The following is a 21,193-nucleotide window of genomic DNA, read 5'->3' on the forward strand; positions in this document are numbered from 1 at the left end:
TTCAGTTCTAATTTCTAGCTTCAACTCTCCAATCATTCTTTGAAGAAAGATTAGAGAAATGGAGAAGGATATTTTCGTGATATTGAAAACTAATGGTACTACTCTCTTTATTTTTTTTTCCAAAAAAGAAATATTTGAAATGGAAACCAAAAGCAAGTCGTCGATCCAGCCCAAACCAATGTGAGAAACCAAAAAGGCGAAGGTCAGAAAAATTCCAGAGAGCAAAAGCGCACACACAGACACAGAGCCCACCGCACACTCAGTATAAATACTCACACAAAAAGATTTTTTAAAAAGCAACATCTGTAATAAAATCGAGTATAAGGAGAAGAAAAAAACGACGATGAGAATATAAGGAACCCCATCAAAACGGCAAAACAGATCAAAATAAAAATAAAAATAAAAATAAAAACCCTAGTTTTTCAAAACAAATGATATTGATGATGATGACGATGATGACATGAGCGTACCATGGCTAGGGAACACGAAACCAGCGCGCAACCTTGGGGGACGTTAGAGGAGCTCCTCCTAGCCTGTGCCGTCAACCGCCACGGCACTAAGAGCTGGGACTCCATCGCCTTGGAACTCCAGAACCGGAGAACCTCTTCTTCCTTCACTCCTCAACTCTGTAAGGACAAGTTTTTTGATCTTAAACGACGCTTCATTTCCCCCAACGATGCCGCTTCTTCTTCAAGTTTGGTTGACCAGCTGCGGAGGATTCGTGTTGAAGAGCTTCGTCGGGAGGTTCAACGACGTGACGTTTCGATCGTGTAAATAAATTAAATCAAATGACGATCCGTTTTACGAATGATTACGTACTTCCCTTGCCTTGTGGCGAGATCTGAGAGGTTGCTTTTTTTCCTTTGTGATTACAGGTCGCTGGAGTTGAAGGTCAAGAGATTGGTGGAGGAAAGAGATAGGAGTTTGAAAGAGGAGGCAGATCTGGATGACCGACAGAATAAGCCTGCGCCGGATATAATCGCCGGTGAACCCGCCGCCGGCGATGATTCCGGTGATCTTGATGACCGATCCTTCAACGAGTCCAACTCCACCAGTCAAAAACCTGAGGAGGCCACGACGACGACGGTTATCGTTAAAGACGAACAAAACGATGTCGAGGCAGTAGAGGAAGTAGGAGGAGAGAAAAAGGCACAAGTTAAAACAGAGTCGGTCGGGCCGGGTACTGGAAATGAGCCTGATCCGGTTCGAACCGGGAAAGGGCCGGGCAGTGAACGAGTAAATGGCGAAGAACGTGATAATAAGAAGCAGACGAGTGACGTGCAAAGTTCCGCGAGTTTGTCGAAGAAGAAACGGCGTCGTTTTACTAGTGGGGATGGAAGTAGCAGCGCTGAGGAGCGCGAAGGAGATGAGGTTTCTCCCGCCATGAAGAGAGCCTCGGCGGTGAAGCCTGAATCCTTGGTTAGGCTTCTCGGCATCATCCGCTCTCATCGGCTCGGCTCGGCTTTTGGCCGCTGTCAACGGAGCCAGGTAATTTTTTAAATATTTATGAATATTAGTAATAATAATAACTAATAAGGAATATTCTCTATCTAAAAGAAGAAAAACAAAGAATTTTTATGATTGAAATTTTAAAAAATTATGAAAAATTAAAAACGCGATCAAGTGGAAATGACGCTTGCCACCGGAACCGTGCGGGGAATGAGGCTGGGAGCCAATTAGCCTGCCACGTCATTTGTCGGAAATCTTAATGGTAGAATTACCAAATATATGGGGTATTCCGTAATTTTGACCAGTCTTTGGATTGACGTGGCGCGTTAAGGACGGCTGTAGAGCATCAGCACAGCATTTTGGGTCACTGCCACCATCTTGGATTTAGGCTTCCCGAATTTGAATGTGGTGGGCTAAAACCTAAACAACGTAATCGTGGACACTGCCTAGGATCGGACTCTTTTGGAAATTTTATTATTTTAAGATTTCCTTGATTGAATTTTTTTTCATTTTAGTGATTTTAATTTTGGACTAATTAATTTTTCACTTTAATCATACATCCGAGTGATGTGGTACTTAATAAAAGAAATAATTGAATTTATTTTTTAAAAAAATAAGGGAGCATTTTTATTTTTATTTTTACTTTCAAAAATTTAAGATTTAGTGGTGTCGGCCAGGTTAAAAGGTCGGAGGCTGGCTCCACGTAAGGACTTCAATAGTTTATCTTTATGTTACGTAGTTTTATTGTTATTAGTATTAATGAATTTAATCATATAATTAATCAGTGTATACTTTCGATTTTTTTTTAAATTAGTTTGTTTAGCGCGGAAAATAAGTGCAGCTTTGGTCTATGGAAGTTTAGATGCAGGAGGTTTTTTTTTTTTAGGTCGCAAGCACATTACTTAAAACTTTAAGTTGCCATATAACCGTTTAGTGGATCCCAACAGGAGCGTAGAAGTTCAATATTTGCTCATATATTGTCTAGATGCACCCATTTTTCCTTCGTGACATTTACATATTTTTAGATCCAAAAATTATCCGCAAGATTTGTAAATTTTTTATTGGTTGGTTTCATATCCATTTTCCCCCTTTGTTCTTGCTGGAGGATGGGATTTATAAATTTTGGATTTGGCTCTCTATCATTATTTTTTACTATACCTTCAATTTTTATTATTATATAAAATCGATTTTTGAATTTAGTGTCACAAGTTAAAAAAACTTCAATTCAGTTGATAAAATTATTTAAAAACCATAATCACTTATTATATCTAATATTAAATTAATGATATTTATGTCTGTTAACTTTCTTTACAATACATTTTTAAAAAAAAAATTATCAATTTTTTAAAGAGATTACTCATGAATACTCTCTTTTTCTCTTCCAAAATTCTTTTTTTTTTAAAAAAAAAAATTTGCAATATCATTTTCATCTTTATGTGCGTATATATTCTAGTTATTATTTATGTGAATCAAATAATTTAAGAGTAAGTCTTACCTTTGGATTTTATTCACAAAGGATTTGATGTTATATACATATATATATATATATGTATTCTTTTTAGGACCAATTTTTTTTTTTTTTTTTTTTGGTGCCAAAAGGGGGAAATTATGAAGGAATATGTGGTAGAATCCTTCTTCCTTTTCTCATTAGGGTAAAAATTCAGAGGGATAGATAGAGGACCAAGCACGTTGGCATACCCACATATTAAGAAAGTGTGCGTGCGCTTAAAATGCCGTTGGCTTTTCGCAGAAAAGTATAAGAATTCTAGGTACCTTAACGTTACGGTTTCTATAAAATAAAAGTATGTCATCATAAAAAATGAAAAAAGAATTTTACGTATAAAACTCTTTTGAGGAGCGGTATTAATTATTGTTGTTTTTAAGCCACTAATTCGGATCTTATAACTAATTGTAAAATTTAATAATATAATTTTTTTTTGGGGTAGAATTTTAAAATGCTGAATCATAATAAAATTTCCAATTTTGCTTTTAATGTTAACCTCGATCAATACCTACTTACTTACATATAAACTAGCTAGACTGTAAACTTGATTCTAATATGTAATGAATAACACCTTAATTTAATGCATGTAAAACCTACTAATGTTCCCTATATCAAACTTATCCACAAGGACCAAATTTTTTTATTATTATTCTGTTTAATTTCAATAAGTTGAGGTGTCTTTCACATACATTACTTTGATTGGATATGTATTCTTCACCTAATCTGTCATGTTTTATTTTTAGAACTTAAATTAAAATTTGAATTCATTAGTGTTACATCTCTGGTACCTTAATTTGCTTTCGTTTAAAAAAGTTGCTTTCCATTTAAGTTAGTGTGCTCACGAAAATGTATTTTATATGTAAAACATTCGCTTTTTAAATATAGGCGATCAGTGATTTAAGCAGTCGTAAACAAGTTAGCGAATCAAATTTAGAAATTAATACCAAAATTTTAATTAATAAGTTAATTAAAAGAAGTTGTGGAACATGCATGTGAGTAGATTATCAGAAAATCAACAGAACTACTGCTGCGGGGCCAGGGTTCTATATCTTAGCTCAACTATTTCATAGAATTGCATAATTTTTAGTAATTAATAAGTCATTTTGTAATTCTGCCATTGTTGCAGGAATCTGAAAGGTACAAAATACTGGTCAGGCAACACATGGATCTGGAAAGAATTGAATCCAGGCTTGACGAAGGTGTCTACTCAGATTGCAGCGCAAAGTTTTTCAGGGATCTCCTCCTTTTATTCAATAATATTATAATTTTTCACCGCAAAACCTCTCCAGAACACATTGCTGCTCAAGAACTCCGGGCTTTGGTCTTGAAGGAAATAAGCGATGAGCTTCGGAAACAACCTCCTCAACCTGCGAATTTGAAGCCGGGACTTGATCAGCCACCCGAATCTCTTCCGAAACCCAACAAATCTTCTACTATAGTTGCATGCAATAAACGCAGTTCTATCAAGGCATTAACCCAGAATGCTAGCAGGAGAGGAGATAAAAAGGAAAGAAAGGTTGAAGAGAAGCCAAAGGCAACTGAGAAGAAGGTTAATACTAGTTATTTTAGTGGAATAGATGACAACGGCATAAGGAAGAAAAGAAGTAAAGAAAGAGCGGTTTCAGGCCGTAGAAACTCATTAAGAACAAGCAGCAAGAGTGGGGAGACAAAACACGAGTATGGTGGTAATGAGCTTAGCTCTCATGATGCTCTGGAGCTCAAGGTGGATAAGAAAGAAAACATGGCGAGAAAGAAAGAAAGCGCGGCAAGTTTCTTGAAAAGAATGAAGCAAAATTCACCGAGTGAAGCGACAGACGATGAGGACGGCGATGATGATTCGGAAGGTGGGAGCAAAGATGGTAAAGAGGAAAAGGGGAGGGGTAGGAAGAGAGATGTGAAGAGGGTTACACGGAGTTCGGGAGGAAGAGGGGCGAGAGAAGAGAGTGGGAGGGTGAAGAGAGGGGTTGGAAGGCCACCAAAAAGGGCTGCTGCGGCGGAGTCAACGGCCAAGAGAGGGAGAGACAACGCTGAGAATGAGGTGGGAGTGGGGGGTGGTGGGAGGGCTAGGAAACGGTCTAGAAGGTGATGGCGATTATGTTGTAGAATGTGTAGTATAGTAGTGATTGCGTTTTCTTTTCAATTGGTTATTTGCTTTCTAAGTCTCTAGACTCTAGGGTTTTTACTTAACTAGAGGGAGAGGGAGAGGGAGAGGGAGGAATTAAAAGAGTAAACAAAATGTTGTGGCCACTAGGGTATACGCAACATGTGCAGATGAGATGAATGATAGGGTTTTTAATCTCTGTTTGTTTCCTTTGATTTTTCACTAACTCAACTCCTCTTAGAATTAGACAAAGACAAAAAAAAAATAGAAAACCCCGCTACCAATTTGATATTCCATCCAATATGTTCGGAAATACATAAAAAAAAAATTCCAAAAAGGATTGAAAAGATGTGAAGTTTATAACGAGGAGTGGTTGGGTGTGAACAGCAAAACATGGGGTCGACCCCACCACTTTATGGATGTAAATCTGGCGGGGCTGGGGTTGTAGCCCTAGTTAAGATTGTAAGTGCAACCCTCGAAAAATTACCCCGCAGAAAAACTACATTTAAAGTGTCGGGTCACGGTGTCTAAAGTCCGTTTTTGCCTGGCCAATCCATAGGCCCATGGCCAGGCAAGCCTACCTTTCTGGGTCGGGTTAGAATGAAACTCAATCTAATCGAAAGTGTTATAGTAATAGTCATAATAAATATATTTAATTTTAACTAAAAATTTATTTTTATATTTTAACAATGAAATATTCAGAATTTGTAGGGTCTAAAGTCCAAACCAATCATGTATAACATTTAAAATGAAATGTTGATATGGAACTACTGTATTAGTTAAGGTTTTCACTTTCAAGGTTTTTTTTTTTTCTTTTTTTTAAGGGGTTGGTATTCAAGCTTCAAGTCTTTTAATCTTTTTTTTTATTATTTTTGTAAATTTTGCTATAAAATAAAAACAAATGATTTAAACTTTTAATAGATTATAAATTTGTTTAAAATAAGTAAGAAAAGAAATTTAACATCAACTAATCATTCCATGATTAATTAGATATTTCCAATAGAATATGTTTGATAAATATTTCATCGGGAAAAACTTCATTGATAATATTACTTATTATCAATGGATTTCTTTTCAGAAATCGATGAAACAAACTTCGAAGGATTTTGAGATTAATTTTAACAGATTTTTTATGGGAATTTATTTCGTTTATACGAATTTCTTGTCTACAAATAATTAAATAGAATCGGAATGTTTTTAAAATTAACCTTCAGAGTTATCTTTAAAAAAAAAAAAGGTAGATGTCCTCATCCAAACATTTACTAGTCTATAGAAAAGCAGCCAATCCCTTTGGCCCTATCCTTATCCAAAAAGGGTTAAAAAAAGAAAAAACAGTTTTTCCACTCTGAAATGCACCAAAAAAAGCTGCCCAACCAACCCAGTGGAAATGTAAAACTTTGATGAGGCCTGTTGAGTTGTCCAACGACCAACACTGAACCCACCAAATTTCCATACCAATTCATTGTTTCTCTCTCTCTCTCTCAAAACTCCCAATTTTTTTTCCTCTTCTGATTCCATTCCATTCAGCTCTCTACAAAATGTCAAACTACACACGGGAGTCACACACTGTAGAAACTCCTGATGGGGTCAAGCTCAGCACAAGAGTTTTCAAACCAAAAGAAGAGATCAAAGACAACAACCTAGTCATAGTTCTTGTCCATCCATACTCTGTCTTGGGTGGCTGTCAGGCTCTTTTAAAGGGGATGGCTTCTGGGTTAGCTGACAAAGGTTACAGGGCTGTTACTTTTGACATGAGAGGAGTTGCAGGGTCAACTGGAAGCGCTTCTCTTACAGGTTTTGCTGAAGTTAAGGATGTTGTTGCTGTCTGCAATTGGGTTTCTCAAAATCTTTCTTCTGACAAGATCTTGTTGGTGGGTTCTTCTGCAGGTATGAATTTTAAATATCGTCTTAGCTTGTTTCTTTTTTTTAAAATTTTTTTTTGCAAATATCTTGGTTTTTGGTATGGAGAACTATTTTGGGTTTTTGGGTGGTGATTAGATTGTTGTTTTAAATTTAGATCCCAGTAAAACAGGTATTAGATTCTTATGTACTTAATTTACTTTAAAAAGGAAGTGAAAAAAATTTAAGTTAACTTCTTTCTAACACTGAATGGAAAGTTGATTGGACAAGTTCTGTTTCTATGATTTATAGGCTAATTTAAATATAACTTGCTGGTCAAGTGCTAATCATATAAATTGATTAAATAGGTATTTTTGGTTTTAGGTTTATCGATATATGTGGTGTGTTGTTTGACGAAAACTTTTACTTGGCTTTTTTATTATTATTATTTTAGTTCGAAGTCACTTGCCATCTTCTTGTTAATGGTTCCAGATATTACGATGATTACTTTCTGAATTTGGAAAAATTACCAAACTTGTAGACGAGTACAGGAAATGTTAAGAGGTTTGATTTGTTGTTTAGGAAATGGTTTGTTGGAAAATTTGATATTTTCCACAATTTTTGGAAAAGCATGCCTCTCTGTCTCTGATAGTTGTTTGAATCATCATCAAAAAAGATGGATGAAACTTATTTCAATATGCGCTTGATGACCAAGTTAGTGTTAAACTTGAAATTAGATGGTTTGAGTGGTACACTGCTGGTTGGTTAACTAACACACAGATACAGGACAATGGCCTATTGGTAGCCACTGAGAAAGGAGGCCTTAAGTTCAGCTCCTCCCTGACCAACTATCTGCAATGATCAAAAGGCTTTGTCCCTCAGAGATATTTAAGTATTAAGAGTAATATCAGCACTAGCTTTATAAGTAAAGGTGGTACTGTGTGCCTTGATTTTTATTATTGGCTAAGCCAAAGGTAATTCGTGGAGCTCTTGTTTGCTCTATGCTCCACTTTATTTGTAAAGGTGAAGGTTGCCTGGGTTATTATTTTTGGCTAGTTCTGAGCCAAATTGACAAGTTCTCTTTCCCACTATGCTTTGCTTTATATGTAAAGGTGAGTGGTTGCCTGGATTCTTATTAAAGGCCAAGTCGAAGGCAAATTGGTGAGTTTGTTTCCCCTCTATGCTTGAAGTTACCGGAAAATTTACTTGTTTATTGTGTAAGTTGACTGATATTTTATCTTGAGTGGTAAATGAACTATTGGATATACAGTTTTTCTTCAATAAAGATAAATTATTGATGTGCAATGGATTTTGTGCAGTGTTTGGGCTTACTGCTGGTGTAATTACATACTTAAAAAGTATTGGTGTTAGTTAGCAACTGTTATTTTGGTGACAATTGCATCAATGATTATGAGGGAAAAGTTTTTGTTGGTAGATTCAGTTAGTTTTTGAACAGCAGATTTGTTGTGGAACCAGTCTGATAATTATGCAATTGAGTTTTCGAAGGTCATGCTTTTTATATATTAAAAATAATCATTTTGAGGTATCACATGCTCTTTTTGTGTCATTAATTTAGAGCATGGATTGCTTGCTGTGTCCCGGTAAATCGCTTGGCTACAATGTGGTAGAGACCCATAATATTGATGTGCTGAAAATAAAGTTTTGTTTTTTAAATTGAGTTTCTGTTGCTGGTCAGAGAAAAATGGGTGCTTTTGTAAAAGTCAATATTCATTTTTCCTTCTTACAAAGTTGATGGTAGTGAAATATTTTGAGTGCTGGTCACTCAATAGTTGAGAGGTTGAGAGAGGTCCTCAGAAGAAAGAAACAGAAAAACAGAAGTATGTGTGTGGGTGGTGGTGGTGGGGGGTGGAAAGCAGAAGAAATGACTTGACTGCTGTAAACTTTCTGTAAATGCACAAGATTGGGTTCTGCCTTGGGATGTTCAGAACAGGCCGCTCGTAAGTGGCCGTGATCAATGGAGATTTTTTTTGTTACAGGATTGTTCGCTAATAAATAAACAGGGCCATGTTCAATTGAATTTGCTGAAGGAGTCTGAGAAGGGAAACATGTTTCATAAATCATCCCTATCATTACTGAGCCATGTGATTGCCATTTGTATTCAGCATGTAAACCTATTTTTTCTTATTGCTTTACAGCACCTTATGTCAATTGATAGGGATATCTACCAACTTTGCAATTTGCAATGTGATATTGCCCCAGCTAGCATATTTTTTGGACGATGAAAGTATATGTAATGGCAGTTAACTTGACCTCATCCTCTGTTACAGGAGCGCCAATTGCAGGTTCTGCAGTTGATCAAATTGAGCAAGTTGTGGGCTATGTGAGTCTGGGGTACCCTTTTGGCATGATGGCCTCAATCCTTTTCGGACGGCACCACAAAGCCATCCTACAATCCCCAAAACAAAAACTCTTTGTCATGGGAACTCGGGATGGATTTACCAGCGTCAAACAGCTGAAGAACAAGCTGCAATCTGCAGCAGGACGCAATGAAACACATTTGATCGAAGGAGTTAGTCACTTTGAAATGGAAGGCCCAGCTTATGATGCTCAGATGGTGAATCTTATCCTTGAATTTATTGCTTCCTTGACCTTGTAGGGCAAGCAGACAGTTCTTAGACTAATGCTTGGTGGATTGCTGTGAAAATTTGCCGCCTTAAAACTCTGTTATTGGTTTTGTATATGCTGATTTTTATATATTTGTGTAATTTGCAGGAATTTAGGGGGAGGGTTGGTTTCCATGCTGTCTAATCAAAGTGAAAACGTGGGTTCCACTGAACTTGGCTGCAATCAAATGAATAAGATTAAGGAGAAAAGGAGAGAACAAAGCGAACAAACAATATGAATATAAAACATTTTACATGGTCAGAGGTATTCACCAGAATTTTAAAATTTTTTAAAAAAATTATACAAGCATTTTCCTAGCTTACGGTTGAATCCAAGGTTACAATTAAGAGTTAAACTGATAACTAAAAAGACTATGAACCAAGACACTGCTGGTGGCATGTCCAGGATATAACAAAGATACAATCACTAAAAAAGGCAGAGGCTACTGGATTGGATGGATGTACAAAGCTTGGCTAAAATCGCATGTCGTCTCGCTGACTATCTCTTGTCACTTTTATTGCCATCACATCCATCAACCATTCTACCATTACCCATCTCATCCCACTGCCGTTTTCTCCATGCTCTTTCTTGATCCATTGATTGCCCTCGTGAAAATGGATGTTCTCCATCTGCTTTTAAAGCCAAACAAATAAATAAATAAAAAAAATAACAGTCGGCATTCTTCTTCATCAATAAAGCCATAAAACCTCTTTAACTGCTTAGAGCCATATACCCCATTCATTGAGGTAACTAAAAACTCGTTTGGTGGTACAAGAGAGATCACATAAGCTTAACACATGTCACAAGATTTTTCCGTTTTGTTGTTTTTCCCTTTCTTATTTGCAGTATGTTTTTCCTCTTGCTGATGTTGAAGTTGCATGAGCAGCAGTTAATTCACAAGTTAAGACAATTCCTATGCTATAGATGATGTAATCGTGCCTGTTTGAAATTTGAATCATAGCATTCATTCTTATGAGAATGGGAGTGGGGGGAGAAACAATAATTAATTGGAAAGTTGTACACCTTTGCTACAGGTAAACTGAACATCCAAAAGCTACAATTAGATGATACAACAGAAGATGGTGCATCCTTATTTTAACTATTATATAAACATGATTATATGTAATTAGTTATTACCACTTTCACCGTCAGATGCATCTTCAAGCCTTGCAATTGCTTCTACTAGGGCTTGTTCATGCTCCTGCAATGATGGGTATCTATCCATCATGATCACTGCAATAGCTGATACAGAACAATGCAAGAAAACTATTACAATATCACACTTACTTTCAGCACTTTCTTTGCTTTCTCAATCTCCATGGGATCAGGTTGGCCTGCACCAAAAACTTTTTCCACCTGTTCAAAATTTCCACAATTAGAAAAGAAGGGCACCACATTCAACAATTGCAGTCTATTAGATGATCTTCCAGCAGCAATTATACCTCCTTAATTAGAGTATCTGTATGAAGTATCTCAATATCACCCAAAACCTTTTTCCCAATACCATTTTGCGCCAAAGGAAAATCTTTTTTGGCGTGACCCTTTAAACTTCCCCTACCTCTGCCTGCTCCGGCAACTCCACCACCACGTGCCATGGACTTCTTAATCCCACGGCCTGGTCCAGGGCGGCCACCTCTACGGGACATTCCAGGATCATCACCTTCCCATCTAATGTCCTCAGGAGATATCTACCAATATAAATATAACAATCAGTGGAAGGCAGGAAAGCATATTCCAAAGGACTTATTCCAATGTTCTACTGTATGATCGAAAAAGAGTGGATAATTGAAATACTATTCTTACTGCCCAAGATGGCCAAAGAAGTAATAAAAGGCAAAAAAAAAAAAGGCCAAAGAAGTCCTAGGATACTGAGACAAGTTACAGTTGACAAAATTACCACTTCTGCATGAAATAATTTAAGCTTAGCACAATGTTATGTACAGTGTATAGTGATCATACAACAGTTCCAAAACATGGACCCTATCCTTGGAATATAATGCACAGCCCTTAATAAGTTTAGTAAGGCAGAATGATAGTAGTGCGAGAAAATTATCAACATATGCAGACAGTTAATAATATTGGTTAGTAATAGCAACTAGAATTTAGTTAGATCAACAACTTGGAAACATATTACGCCATCACATGATCCTTATTATTATTGATAAATATTCCAAAATACATGCAAGAGTAACTTGGGAACCTCCTAAGTATTATAATTCCCAGCCATAAACTGCATGCAAATTCATGAAAATCATATTGATCATTGGTTAACTAGTAAGCTTGACAATGTTTTGTAACTCTACGAGATATAAACAATATCTCTGGACAAAACTGGCTCAAGACACAAGGATAGACAGGCATATAAATTCATGCAATTTCTGATGAATGGCATAGAAAGTTCCCAAGAAACAGATACTACAAAATTAAAAGTTGATTTTGTTAAAAATTGTACATTAACATAGTAACTAAAGATAAAACAGGTCAAAAGCAATTATACATTGTATGAAATAGCACTAAAATGCAACAATTCTACCTCTTTGAGATTGACCCATTCCCAGGTTTCATCTGCCGTATTAATATCATAAACCAAAGCATGCCGCCCCTATCAATATGGAAAAAAAAGATTATGAAGATATCCATCAATCAACAGAATACTGTAAAAAAAACTGTGAAATATACCTCAACCGGGTTATAGTCCGTTATAACAGCCTCATAGAAATGGTTGTCTTCAGGCCACCTTGTCCAAACTTTCCTTCCGATTAATGGATCATATGGTGCTGCTTCAGCAGGTTCATTTGTTGCAAAGGCCCCAGAAGAGGTACGATTAGGAGCCTGGGGCCTTACAGGAAGACCTGTGGAAGGGTACTGCGTCGACTTCATTGAGGATGCAGCAAAATCATCATAAGTAAATAATGAAAGTAGAACACATATCCCATTCATTAGCTTTTCTCATGTCTCTTAAAATGAATTAACTCACTGATTTTGACTTCTTGCTCTTTGCTCCAGGGAGAGGACCTCGTCTCAGGGCCGATGAAGATGGTTGCATTGATGGATGCAATGCAGGAGATGGGGCACCCATAGATAATGAAGCTACAGACTGCGACGTTTTTTGCTTCTTGCGTGATCCAGAAACTGTAGGACTAGGAACAGTGTCATGAACAGGCTGACTAGTACTGAGCATCCCAGGCTGGAGCCCACTTGCTGTTCTCCATTCCCTAACAGCAAGAATTTATCAAAGTTCCCATTAAAATGCAGAACTGACCAGTAGTCATTAGATATTTGATTGAATGGCATAGTATTATCAGACCTTATTCTCCGGAGGATATCATCAGCATTAACCCTCAACAGAAGCTCCCTATGTTCCTCATCTGATACTCTCAACTCCTTTCTGAGTTCAGTAATTAAACTTTCCTTCTCCTGAGAGGGAAAATGCATATAGTGTAAATAGCTTTAAAACCTACTCGACATAATCTTTATGGGAAATATTATTGAATAAAAGATTTTGACAAATACCCAAGTTAAGGCATCTGATTGAGCTTTGAAGGCCCGCAAGACCGAACTGTATGCTTCCTGCTCTATGAGATGGATTTGAGTTTCCATGTCACTGTGCATCCTAGGCAAAGGAGCAGAACCTACAACTGCTGATCTTCCATTCCCTGCAGCAGTGCGACCCCCTCTTTGAAACCTATTCTGATGTGAAGGAGGGAGGTCATCATCTGTTCCTGCAGTTGTTTCACATCAGAAAGATTCATTATTAGAGTTAAGCTTCTAGGATGTGGCACAATTTATGCCAGAGTTCAGAGGTAATAATGAAATCTTTTTACCATTTTTATACCCCCGATTAGCAAAAGAAATCTGGTTATATTCAGAATCTTTCATAAGGTTACCAGCAGTTATATCATTTCTTCAAAGCACCCTTTTATAAACATTATAGAACACTTCCAAACGATGCAGAAATTGCAACATTGAGAAAGAGAGAAAGGGATGTGAGAAAATGGGAGCCTGAACCCTAAATACTTACTCAAAATTAACCAAGGAATGCATCAATTAATCAAGCTGACAAAACCAAGTTTTTCCATCTCAAAATCATTTAGTAAAAAAAATAAAAAAAAAAAGATAAATCGAAAACAAAACTTTTAACTCAACTCACCACTGCTATCAGAAAGCCCATAGTCCATGACAGCTCCTTTAAATTCAGTCTTCACTAAACTCTATGATAACACTTTGAACCAATAGAAGCACCAGAAGCAAGCTGCTAAGTTGTTCAGCAAGACAAGGTACAAATCCTGGAAACAATAAAAATCCCATGAAGTCATAAACTTCAGCTACAATGAGAACCTCAATCAACTAAACTAGCTATAAACTCACTGTTCTCATTTTCTGTGCTACAGGAATTGAAAACAATAGATTATAAAAATAACCCCAGCTCAATCCAAGAACCTTAAAATATGCCTATAATTTTACGCAGGGAAATTCCAATTGTAACTTCTTATCACTTCAAACTAGCTATGAAATCAATACGAAAAAAAAAATGATAGTGAGTGTTTTTGGTGTTTTACGAGTTAAATTTTGTGATTTAGGTTTGTGGCTTAACGAATTCGACTCAGTAACTGTTCCTAATTATGTATCAAAACACCAATTATTGATGTACCAATTGGTTACTATTAGATTCTATAGGCATGTTTGGATACAAAAGCAGATAATATTTTGAAGAATTAAAAATTAAAAATGTATCTCTTTTTGAAGAAGAAAATACATGAGTTTTTACTTTTATATAGAACAATTATGTTAGAATTGGTACTGTATTTTAATCATTTATTCATTTTTAAAACAATTATGATTTTGCTTTCATCATTTACTGTTCCTTTATACCAACTGGCATTTCATGAAGCAAAAAGCATTTAGCCAATAAAAAAAAAGAAAACAAGCAAATTCATTGAAACAAAACCCTAACTCCCAAAATTAAGTTCTTAACTAAGAAGATGATGCAAAGATACAAACTTTCTATACTAAGTTAAGCTTCACAATTGTTTAACCAGTCCCGCCACCTTAAAACCAAGCCAAAAAAAAATACATAGTAAAAATTCAATTTTAAGTAAAATTCATCAAGGAGAAACCCTAAATTCACAAAATTAAGCTCCTGAATTACACAAAGAAAATCACAAAATGTTACCAGCTCACCTTGCCCGTCCAAAGCCCTCCTATATTGAGAACCGAAAACCAATTATTTCACCCAAAATTCTTGAAATTTCAACCAAAATTCACTTCCAATCAGCTCTGAAAGCAATAAAATTCAACGAATCTCTTTCCCAAAACTATCTCCGAGCGCTCCAACGATGAAAAAGAAGGATAATTTATCAGGAAATTCTTCGAGTCCCAAGCAAAATCGAATCAAATAAGCTCCCAAAAAGTCAAAATTTTGAGAAACTAATTTGCTGCGTTAGAAACAAAATCAGTGCTTCGAATTTTCGAAATTGTTTGAAATTTGAGCCAAGAGCGGGGATTCCGAGGGATTGAAGAGCGATTTGTCGATTCAAAATGGGGATAAATTAGGGTTTAGAGTGTGAATTTTTGTCTGAAGAGATTTGGTTTGGATTACGAGAGAAAGAGAGAGTTTGTGTGTGTGTGGGTGTGTGTGTTTGAGAGAGGAGAGAGAAAGAACGCGGACTTGAAATCTGTTTTTGTGGCGCTTTCTTTAGTTCAGTTAATAATTCAGTTTGAGTTCCGCTTTCCAGGCCTGTATTGCACATCGTTTTGTTCACTAGCGTTTGTTTTTTCTGTTAAATGGAGTTGTAGGCTGCGTCATACGTGTTACAGCGTCATGCCGTCTTCGCCTTGCTCTTGTGTTTAAACTTAATAATAATAATAATAATATTACTAGAGATAAATTGGTGCGTTCTATACGGTTAGTAGCAGACATGTTTTAGTACTTTTTTTTTATCATATTCTTTTATTCTATAAATTTTTTGCAGGTAAGGATTAATATAATTTGTTGTAATTAAAATTATAAAAATATGCAAATCCTTCAGAGGTTTGACGGGAATATATAAATTACTATTATGATCATTTGTAATTTTATACACTCGTTGTTAATTTAGTAACAAAAGTCGGTGATGGAAAACATAATCACATAAGATTTTGGTAGAGCTTTACAAAATAAAAACCTGTTTTACCTCTTCTCGAGGTTGGATTTGATGGAGTTTTTATAGCATATTGTTACAAAATATATGCACTATAGTTAATCTAGTCTATGAATGTATTGCCAACACTCGTAAGTATGTACAAAAAATAGAGTGCAAGTGTACAATAAAATATGTAGTCTCAGAAACAAAAGCATGAGGCATTCTAACATATAGTTGGCAAACAGATTTTAGTGCTTCTTTTCAACAGCAAATTCCCAAAAAAATTCAGCTTCAGCCATGCTTCTGTTAAGGGGTTGGTTTGGAGGGTGCCCTGGCTAGAAACAAAAGAGTGTACGTTTTGTTTACATTTGTGTTAAAGCACAATGGAAGATGCAATGATACAAATCATTAAGCAAGTGGAAATTTATTACTACTAAAAGCAAACAATGCTCTTGTTTTTCCTTCTTTACTTTCATTCTCTTTTTCTTTAATATTTCCTTCGTTTTGTCCTTTTCTTTCTTTCTTTTCACAAGAGCTGTCGATAACCTATTTTCGTCATTGCCGAGAGCAACTCGACGAAAGCAAAAAATAGCTGTGGCCTCTAGGGATATGCCCTTTGACTTGCGATCACATAAGCCATGGACAAATTTTCTTTCTCTCTCAATTTTCCATTGTTTGATATTTTTTTATCTCGCGGAAGCCATGTAGCTTTGACTTTGTTCTCTCAAACTCCCACTTTTTTCTTCCGTATGAAAATCTAAACTGTCTCTCTCTTGGAAACTTTCATCATGATCATGATCATCATCATCCTTTGTAATTTTCACATAACAATATCTAATATCAAATTCTCTTTTAAGATTTATCCTTGTCCAATGATTTCTATTAAATTCTCACCCTTCACTGATTAGTTTGAATGCAATTGCAGTTGTGGGAAGAAATGAGTGAAAATATGGAACAATATACGAATTAACCCTAGTTTAATATTTTTGGGTGGGCAATTCTTCTTTTTGGTTGGCGTTAGAATGTTTTTGAGGTATGCTCCCCGGGAAAAGTTCTCTGGCTACTTATGTGGTGACTAGTGGTGGCAAGGGCTGCTCTTTTGGCTGTTGCATTGTTGATAGAGGTGTTGCTTATCTAGAGATGGTACTAGAAGTTAGAGTGGTGGGTTCTTTGTCTACTCTCTCATCACAATCGAACATTTTATAGTTTTAAATTTCTGTTTTCATTGCCTTTGAGGTGCGACCTATTACAAAAGTCTTTATTTAGTTAATCAAAGCCATAACATGTGAAACCCCATCTTGACGTAGGAGAATATATTAGGAAATCTTTAGATGAGCATGTAAATTTTATATTTTGAACATCAAATTAGTTTTAACTTTAAAAAAGAATTCATTGTTACATTGGTTGGCTGTCACTATTTAAGTAAAAATTTTTACATTGGTTGGCTGTCACTGTTTAAGTAAAAATTTTTTTGAGTCTGGAAGGAATCAAAATATGTGATTTTTATAAAATAATCTATTGGAGGTAAAAAATGACAATAATGATTTCCTTGATATTTAGATAACCAAAAATGATTTTTTTTACAATTTTTGGAGTATTTTTAATGGTAAATGAGAATTGCAAATTTAATTTCAATCGAACATTTTTTATTTTGTTTTTGAAACCAAAATTTAGATTTTGATTCTTTCGGATTTTGAATTTTTTTATATTTTTATTTAATCCAAATGGGGGTTGTATACTTATTTACATTAAATATCTTAAATAAATGGAGAGTAAAAGAAAGAAGTAAATGTAAATAAGCTAAGCAAGCTTTTATAGGCAATCTATTTCAGAAATTGCATTCTGTCTTTAATGCATTGATACATGTTCATGATGTATCGATACAATTTTTCTAGAACCAAAAGAATCAATATATTGTCAAATGTATCGATACATTTCGTCAATTTTTGAAATACAAAAGAAGGCAAATGGATATTTTCACTTTCCAAAGTATAAATATGACCTATTCAACGAGGGTTTTTCATTCTGAAGCATTTTCCTCAGCTTTTCTCTTAACTCACAACTCGTTCAAACTTTCCACCTAAAGTAATCATTTTTGAAGATTGGAAGCTTGGTTTTGAGTTTTCATGAGCAATGTGACATTTTTCAACTTTTTAATCTTTAAATCTTGATTTTTCTAGAGGTAAAGATATTGTTTTTATGCTCAAATTTTCTGTTGATAGTAGTTATCTTAAATATGTAAAGGAATAAATTTATATAATATTCTATCTAAAATTAAAACCAATATAGTAATTAATTAATTCAAACAATTATTCCAAATAAAAGATTAGTGGAACCTAGTTGTTTATTCAATCAAAATAACTTGAAAAAAAATAATAATAGTAATAACCCATAAAAAATTATCGATTTAAATAAAAAGTTTCTCTAAAAGATATATAATAAAAATAAATGACGTATTTAATTACATTAGAATATTAAATATATTATTATAGAAATTGTAATTAGTAAAATTATATCCATAAACGCGCTCATTTTTGGCATCATTCACGATTTTACCTTGACATAGCATACAACGTGCTTATTTTGTTGATGGGACGAGAATCTCGATGATGGGATTTTCTCAAAAGACTTGTAGAGATGAGTTCTTTTGGGGACATCCTTAGGTGAGGAAAATTTCTAGACTTCACCAAAGCGTTGAGCTGGTTTATGAATGATTTTTCGATCTAAGGTTTTCGCTTCCCATTATTTAAAATTAGTAAAGCATAACATCATTTTATACTTGTATCATGTGCATTCGTAACGTAGAATAATCATATTTTAGTTTTTTTAAAAAAATAAATAAATAATAGTAATAATAAATTAGAAAGAAAGATTAGAAAAAAAAAAGCAAGACATGTAAAATCAAGACTAAAAAAATATATAAGGAAACATAAAAATAAATAAAAATTGATATTCAAATAGGATAAATATGATTAAATGGTATAGTTCGGAGAACGGACGTCACGGGAGTGCTAATCCTTCCCTGTGCGTAACTGTACTCTCGAACCCACTCTAAAATTCGTAAACTAGTTTATTGTTTTTTAGACGGACTTAAAATTAATTTAGGACCTCGTCGACTAGAACAAAATCAATAGGTGATCAATCACACTTAAATAAAAAAATATTGGTGGCGACTCTTAAATCTCCACTTCTAGTGATCAGGTTCTTGGACTTACACGTTACAACAATATCATCATTTTTTTTTCTACATCACCATACAATAAAATGCTGTCAGGACGCCAAAATCGTTAAAGAGATGATCATTAAATTGAGATTGAGGAATTACATCATCAAATTCAAAAATTACCTAAGCAACTCGCAAAATGTGATGTTGCTTAAATCAACAACAATAGCTCCAAGATGGACCCACAAATCAAGCGACAAGAGTTGTATTGGAGGACTAGTTATTACATGCCTTTGATTTAAATGGTGGAGAAGTCAAGATTGAAGTAGTTGATTTCATGGGAAGTTACATGCGAAGGATTATTTAGATTGAGAAGAGTTAGAACCAGTTTATGATGAATATGATGAAGAGATAGAGGAAATTGATGTTCATCATGCACAAGGTGAGTCCTTGGTAGTAAAAAGACAAGTCAAGGAGTTGTTGGAGAAAAGTCTAGTATGAGAAAGTAAAAGTCCTTGTGCTTGCCCAACTTTGTTAAAGAAAGATGGTTCATGGAGAATGTGTGTGGACAACCATGCCATAAACAAGATCATAGTCAAGTATCGTTTTCTTATTCGTTGATTGGATGAGATGCTTAATCAACTAGTTGATTCCAAGGTGTTTTCAAAGATTGATTTGAAGAGTGGATATCATCAAATTAGAATGAGGAGTAAAGATGAATGGAAAATAAACCTTCAAAACACTATATGGATTATTCAAATGGTTGGTGATGTTATTTGCTTATCACATTCAAAGGATTCATGAAGAGGTAAAAGTTGCCTTAAAAGCCAGTAATGCAGCATGCTCTTTTGCTACCTATCAACATCGTCGTAAGCAGAAATTTGAGAAAGGTGATCAAGTACTCGTGCCCTTAAGGCAAGAACAATTTCTTAAGAGACTTACCACAAGCTCAAGTTTAGAAAGTTTGGACCTTGTAAGGTGCTAAAGAAAATCAACTCAAATGCCTACTTAATTGAGCTACCACCTAAGTGACAAATCAATCCTATATTCAATGTTTTGAACTTGTATCCATTTGATGGTTTTGATGGGATTGGTTAAGTTCAACACATTCTAATTGCTAAGACTGGAGTTATTGAGGAAGTGTTAGATATGAAAGAGATTCGATTTGGATAAGGGAACCTGTACAGGTAATTTTTTTTTCTTTAATCTATAAAGAATGATATAGGAATATGTTATTAGGTTACTTACACATTAAGTTAGAGAATATTACTTCCATAATAATCTTTCCGTAGTTATCTTTTATTTTACTTGTATTTCAAGAGAGTTTAGGTTAGGTTACTTCCTTATTTATTTTTATTGTAATAATCCCACATAGGTAAAGTAAGAAGGCTATGTTCTTTAGGAATAGTTATATAAAGCCCTCTTAGCTTAATTGTTAGACATTGAAGTTGAAATTAAATAAAGAATTTTTTTTAATAAGCACAAGTGCTTTTTTTCTCTAAGTTTTTTTTAGAAGAGTAAAAGATTTTAGTATTTTTAGTTTGGCCAACCAAAGTGGGATTTTGATCATTATTCACCTTAATGGGGTTTTCTAACCTAGCCAAGATTAGTGTTCACCTTAGTGGGGTTTTTAACCTCATCACGTTTGGTGTTTTCACAATGCCTTGGTGTCTTCAAAACACCCCGACGTCACATCTTAATACTCAAAAGATTAGATTTCGAGTATTGAATCACCGATTGGATGAAATTTGAGATTAAGAGACAAAATTGATATAAAAGGTAAAATGGTAAATTCATTTTTTGTCCTTTGATGGCTATTGGGGTTCACAACATAAGGTTTGCAATTGTACAAACCAACATTAAATTTTACATATTAGATATTTCTTATAATTGTAGATAACACAAGAGTGCAAACATGAATTTATGGTGAAGTGATTCCATGGTTAATAAATAAGAACTATTTTTAATGAGATTGAGAGATAATTCTATGTTTATTAGAGTTTGAAATATCTACGTCTAATGTGATTCCCTACTTAACTTCGTACAACTCTATTCGTTTAAGATGGAATGCATTTTTAATTATTTATGCAAATTAATGTTCAAATTTGGTAACTAAGAGTTATCTTAATTGAGACACGGTGCATATAATGTTTTAATTATAAACATGAATATATGTGGGTTAATTGAGACAAGAGTTGTCTTAATCATATTACTTTTAGTAAGCAAAATTATCTTAATATAGAAATATTTTTTATAAAAAAATTTATTAACATAATTATTGACTTATAAATAACAATAATTTTGGAGGATATTTAATTATAAATATAATAATTAAAATGATTAATTCTTTATTTATAAGTAATTATAATAATGAGATAATTATATTACTC

At 34.6% G+C, this 21,193-nt stretch overlaps 3 protein-coding genes across 5 annotated transcripts; 2 read left to right on the forward strand and 1 right to left on the reverse strand.

The window, feature by feature from the left end:
- Positions 271-5,313, forward strand: LOC18589698. The gene is made up of 3 exons (XM_007014782.2): positions 271-770; positions 876-1,488; positions 4,080-5,313. Exons 1-3 carry the CDS (start codon positions 472-474, stop codon positions 5,037-5,039), a joined length of 1,872 nt encoding a protein of 623 aa, XP_007014844.2. The 5' UTR covers positions 271-471; the 3' UTR covers positions 5,040-5,313.
- LOC18589699 (uncharacterized protein RP471) lies at positions 6,418-9,727 on the forward strand. Of its 2 annotated transcripts, XM_007014784.2 has the most exons (3): positions 6,418-6,941; positions 9,182-9,468; positions 9,627-9,727. In XM_007014784.2, the coding sequence occupies exons 1-3, from the start codon at positions 6,593-6,595 to the stop codon at positions 9,660-9,662; spliced, it is 672 nt and encodes a 223-aa protein (XP_007014846.1). In that variant the 5' UTR covers positions 6,418-6,592; the 3' UTR covers positions 9,663-9,727. The 2 variants fall into 2 exon arrangements, with proteins under 2 accessions (XP_007014846.1, XP_017983034.1); XM_018127545.1 differs by lacking the exon at positions 9,627-9,727 and having other exon boundaries at positions 6,422-6,941; positions 9,182-9,608.
- Positions 9,729-15,191, reverse strand: LOC18589700 (protein EMSY-LIKE 3). 2 transcript variants are annotated; one of them, XM_007014787.2, is made up of 11 exons: positions 14,700-15,191; positions 13,669-13,804; positions 13,032-13,240; positions 12,826-12,935; positions 12,496-12,733; positions 12,198-12,392; positions 12,052-12,120; positions 10,961-11,206; positions 10,806-10,874; positions 10,656-10,719; positions 9,729-10,147 (listed from the first exon to the last, which is right to left on the reverse strand). In XM_007014787.2, exons 2-11 carry the CDS (start codon positions 13,694-13,696, stop codon positions 10,017-10,019), a joined length of 1,359 nt encoding a protein of 452 aa, XP_007014849.1. In that variant the 5' UTR covers positions 13,697-13,804; positions 14,700-15,191; the 3' UTR covers positions 9,729-10,016. The 2 variants fall into 2 exon arrangements, with proteins under 2 accessions (XP_007014849.1, XP_007014847.1); XM_007014785.2 differs by having other exon boundaries at positions 9,729-10,150.

Source organism: Theobroma cacao, chromosome 9 (assembly GCF_000208745.1).
Source record: "Theobroma cacao cultivar B97-61/B2 chromosome 9, Criollo_cocoa_genome_V2, whole genome shotgun sequence".
NCBI classification, from domain to species: Eukaryota; Viridiplantae; Streptophyta; class Magnoliopsida; order Malvales; family Malvaceae; genus Theobroma; species Theobroma cacao.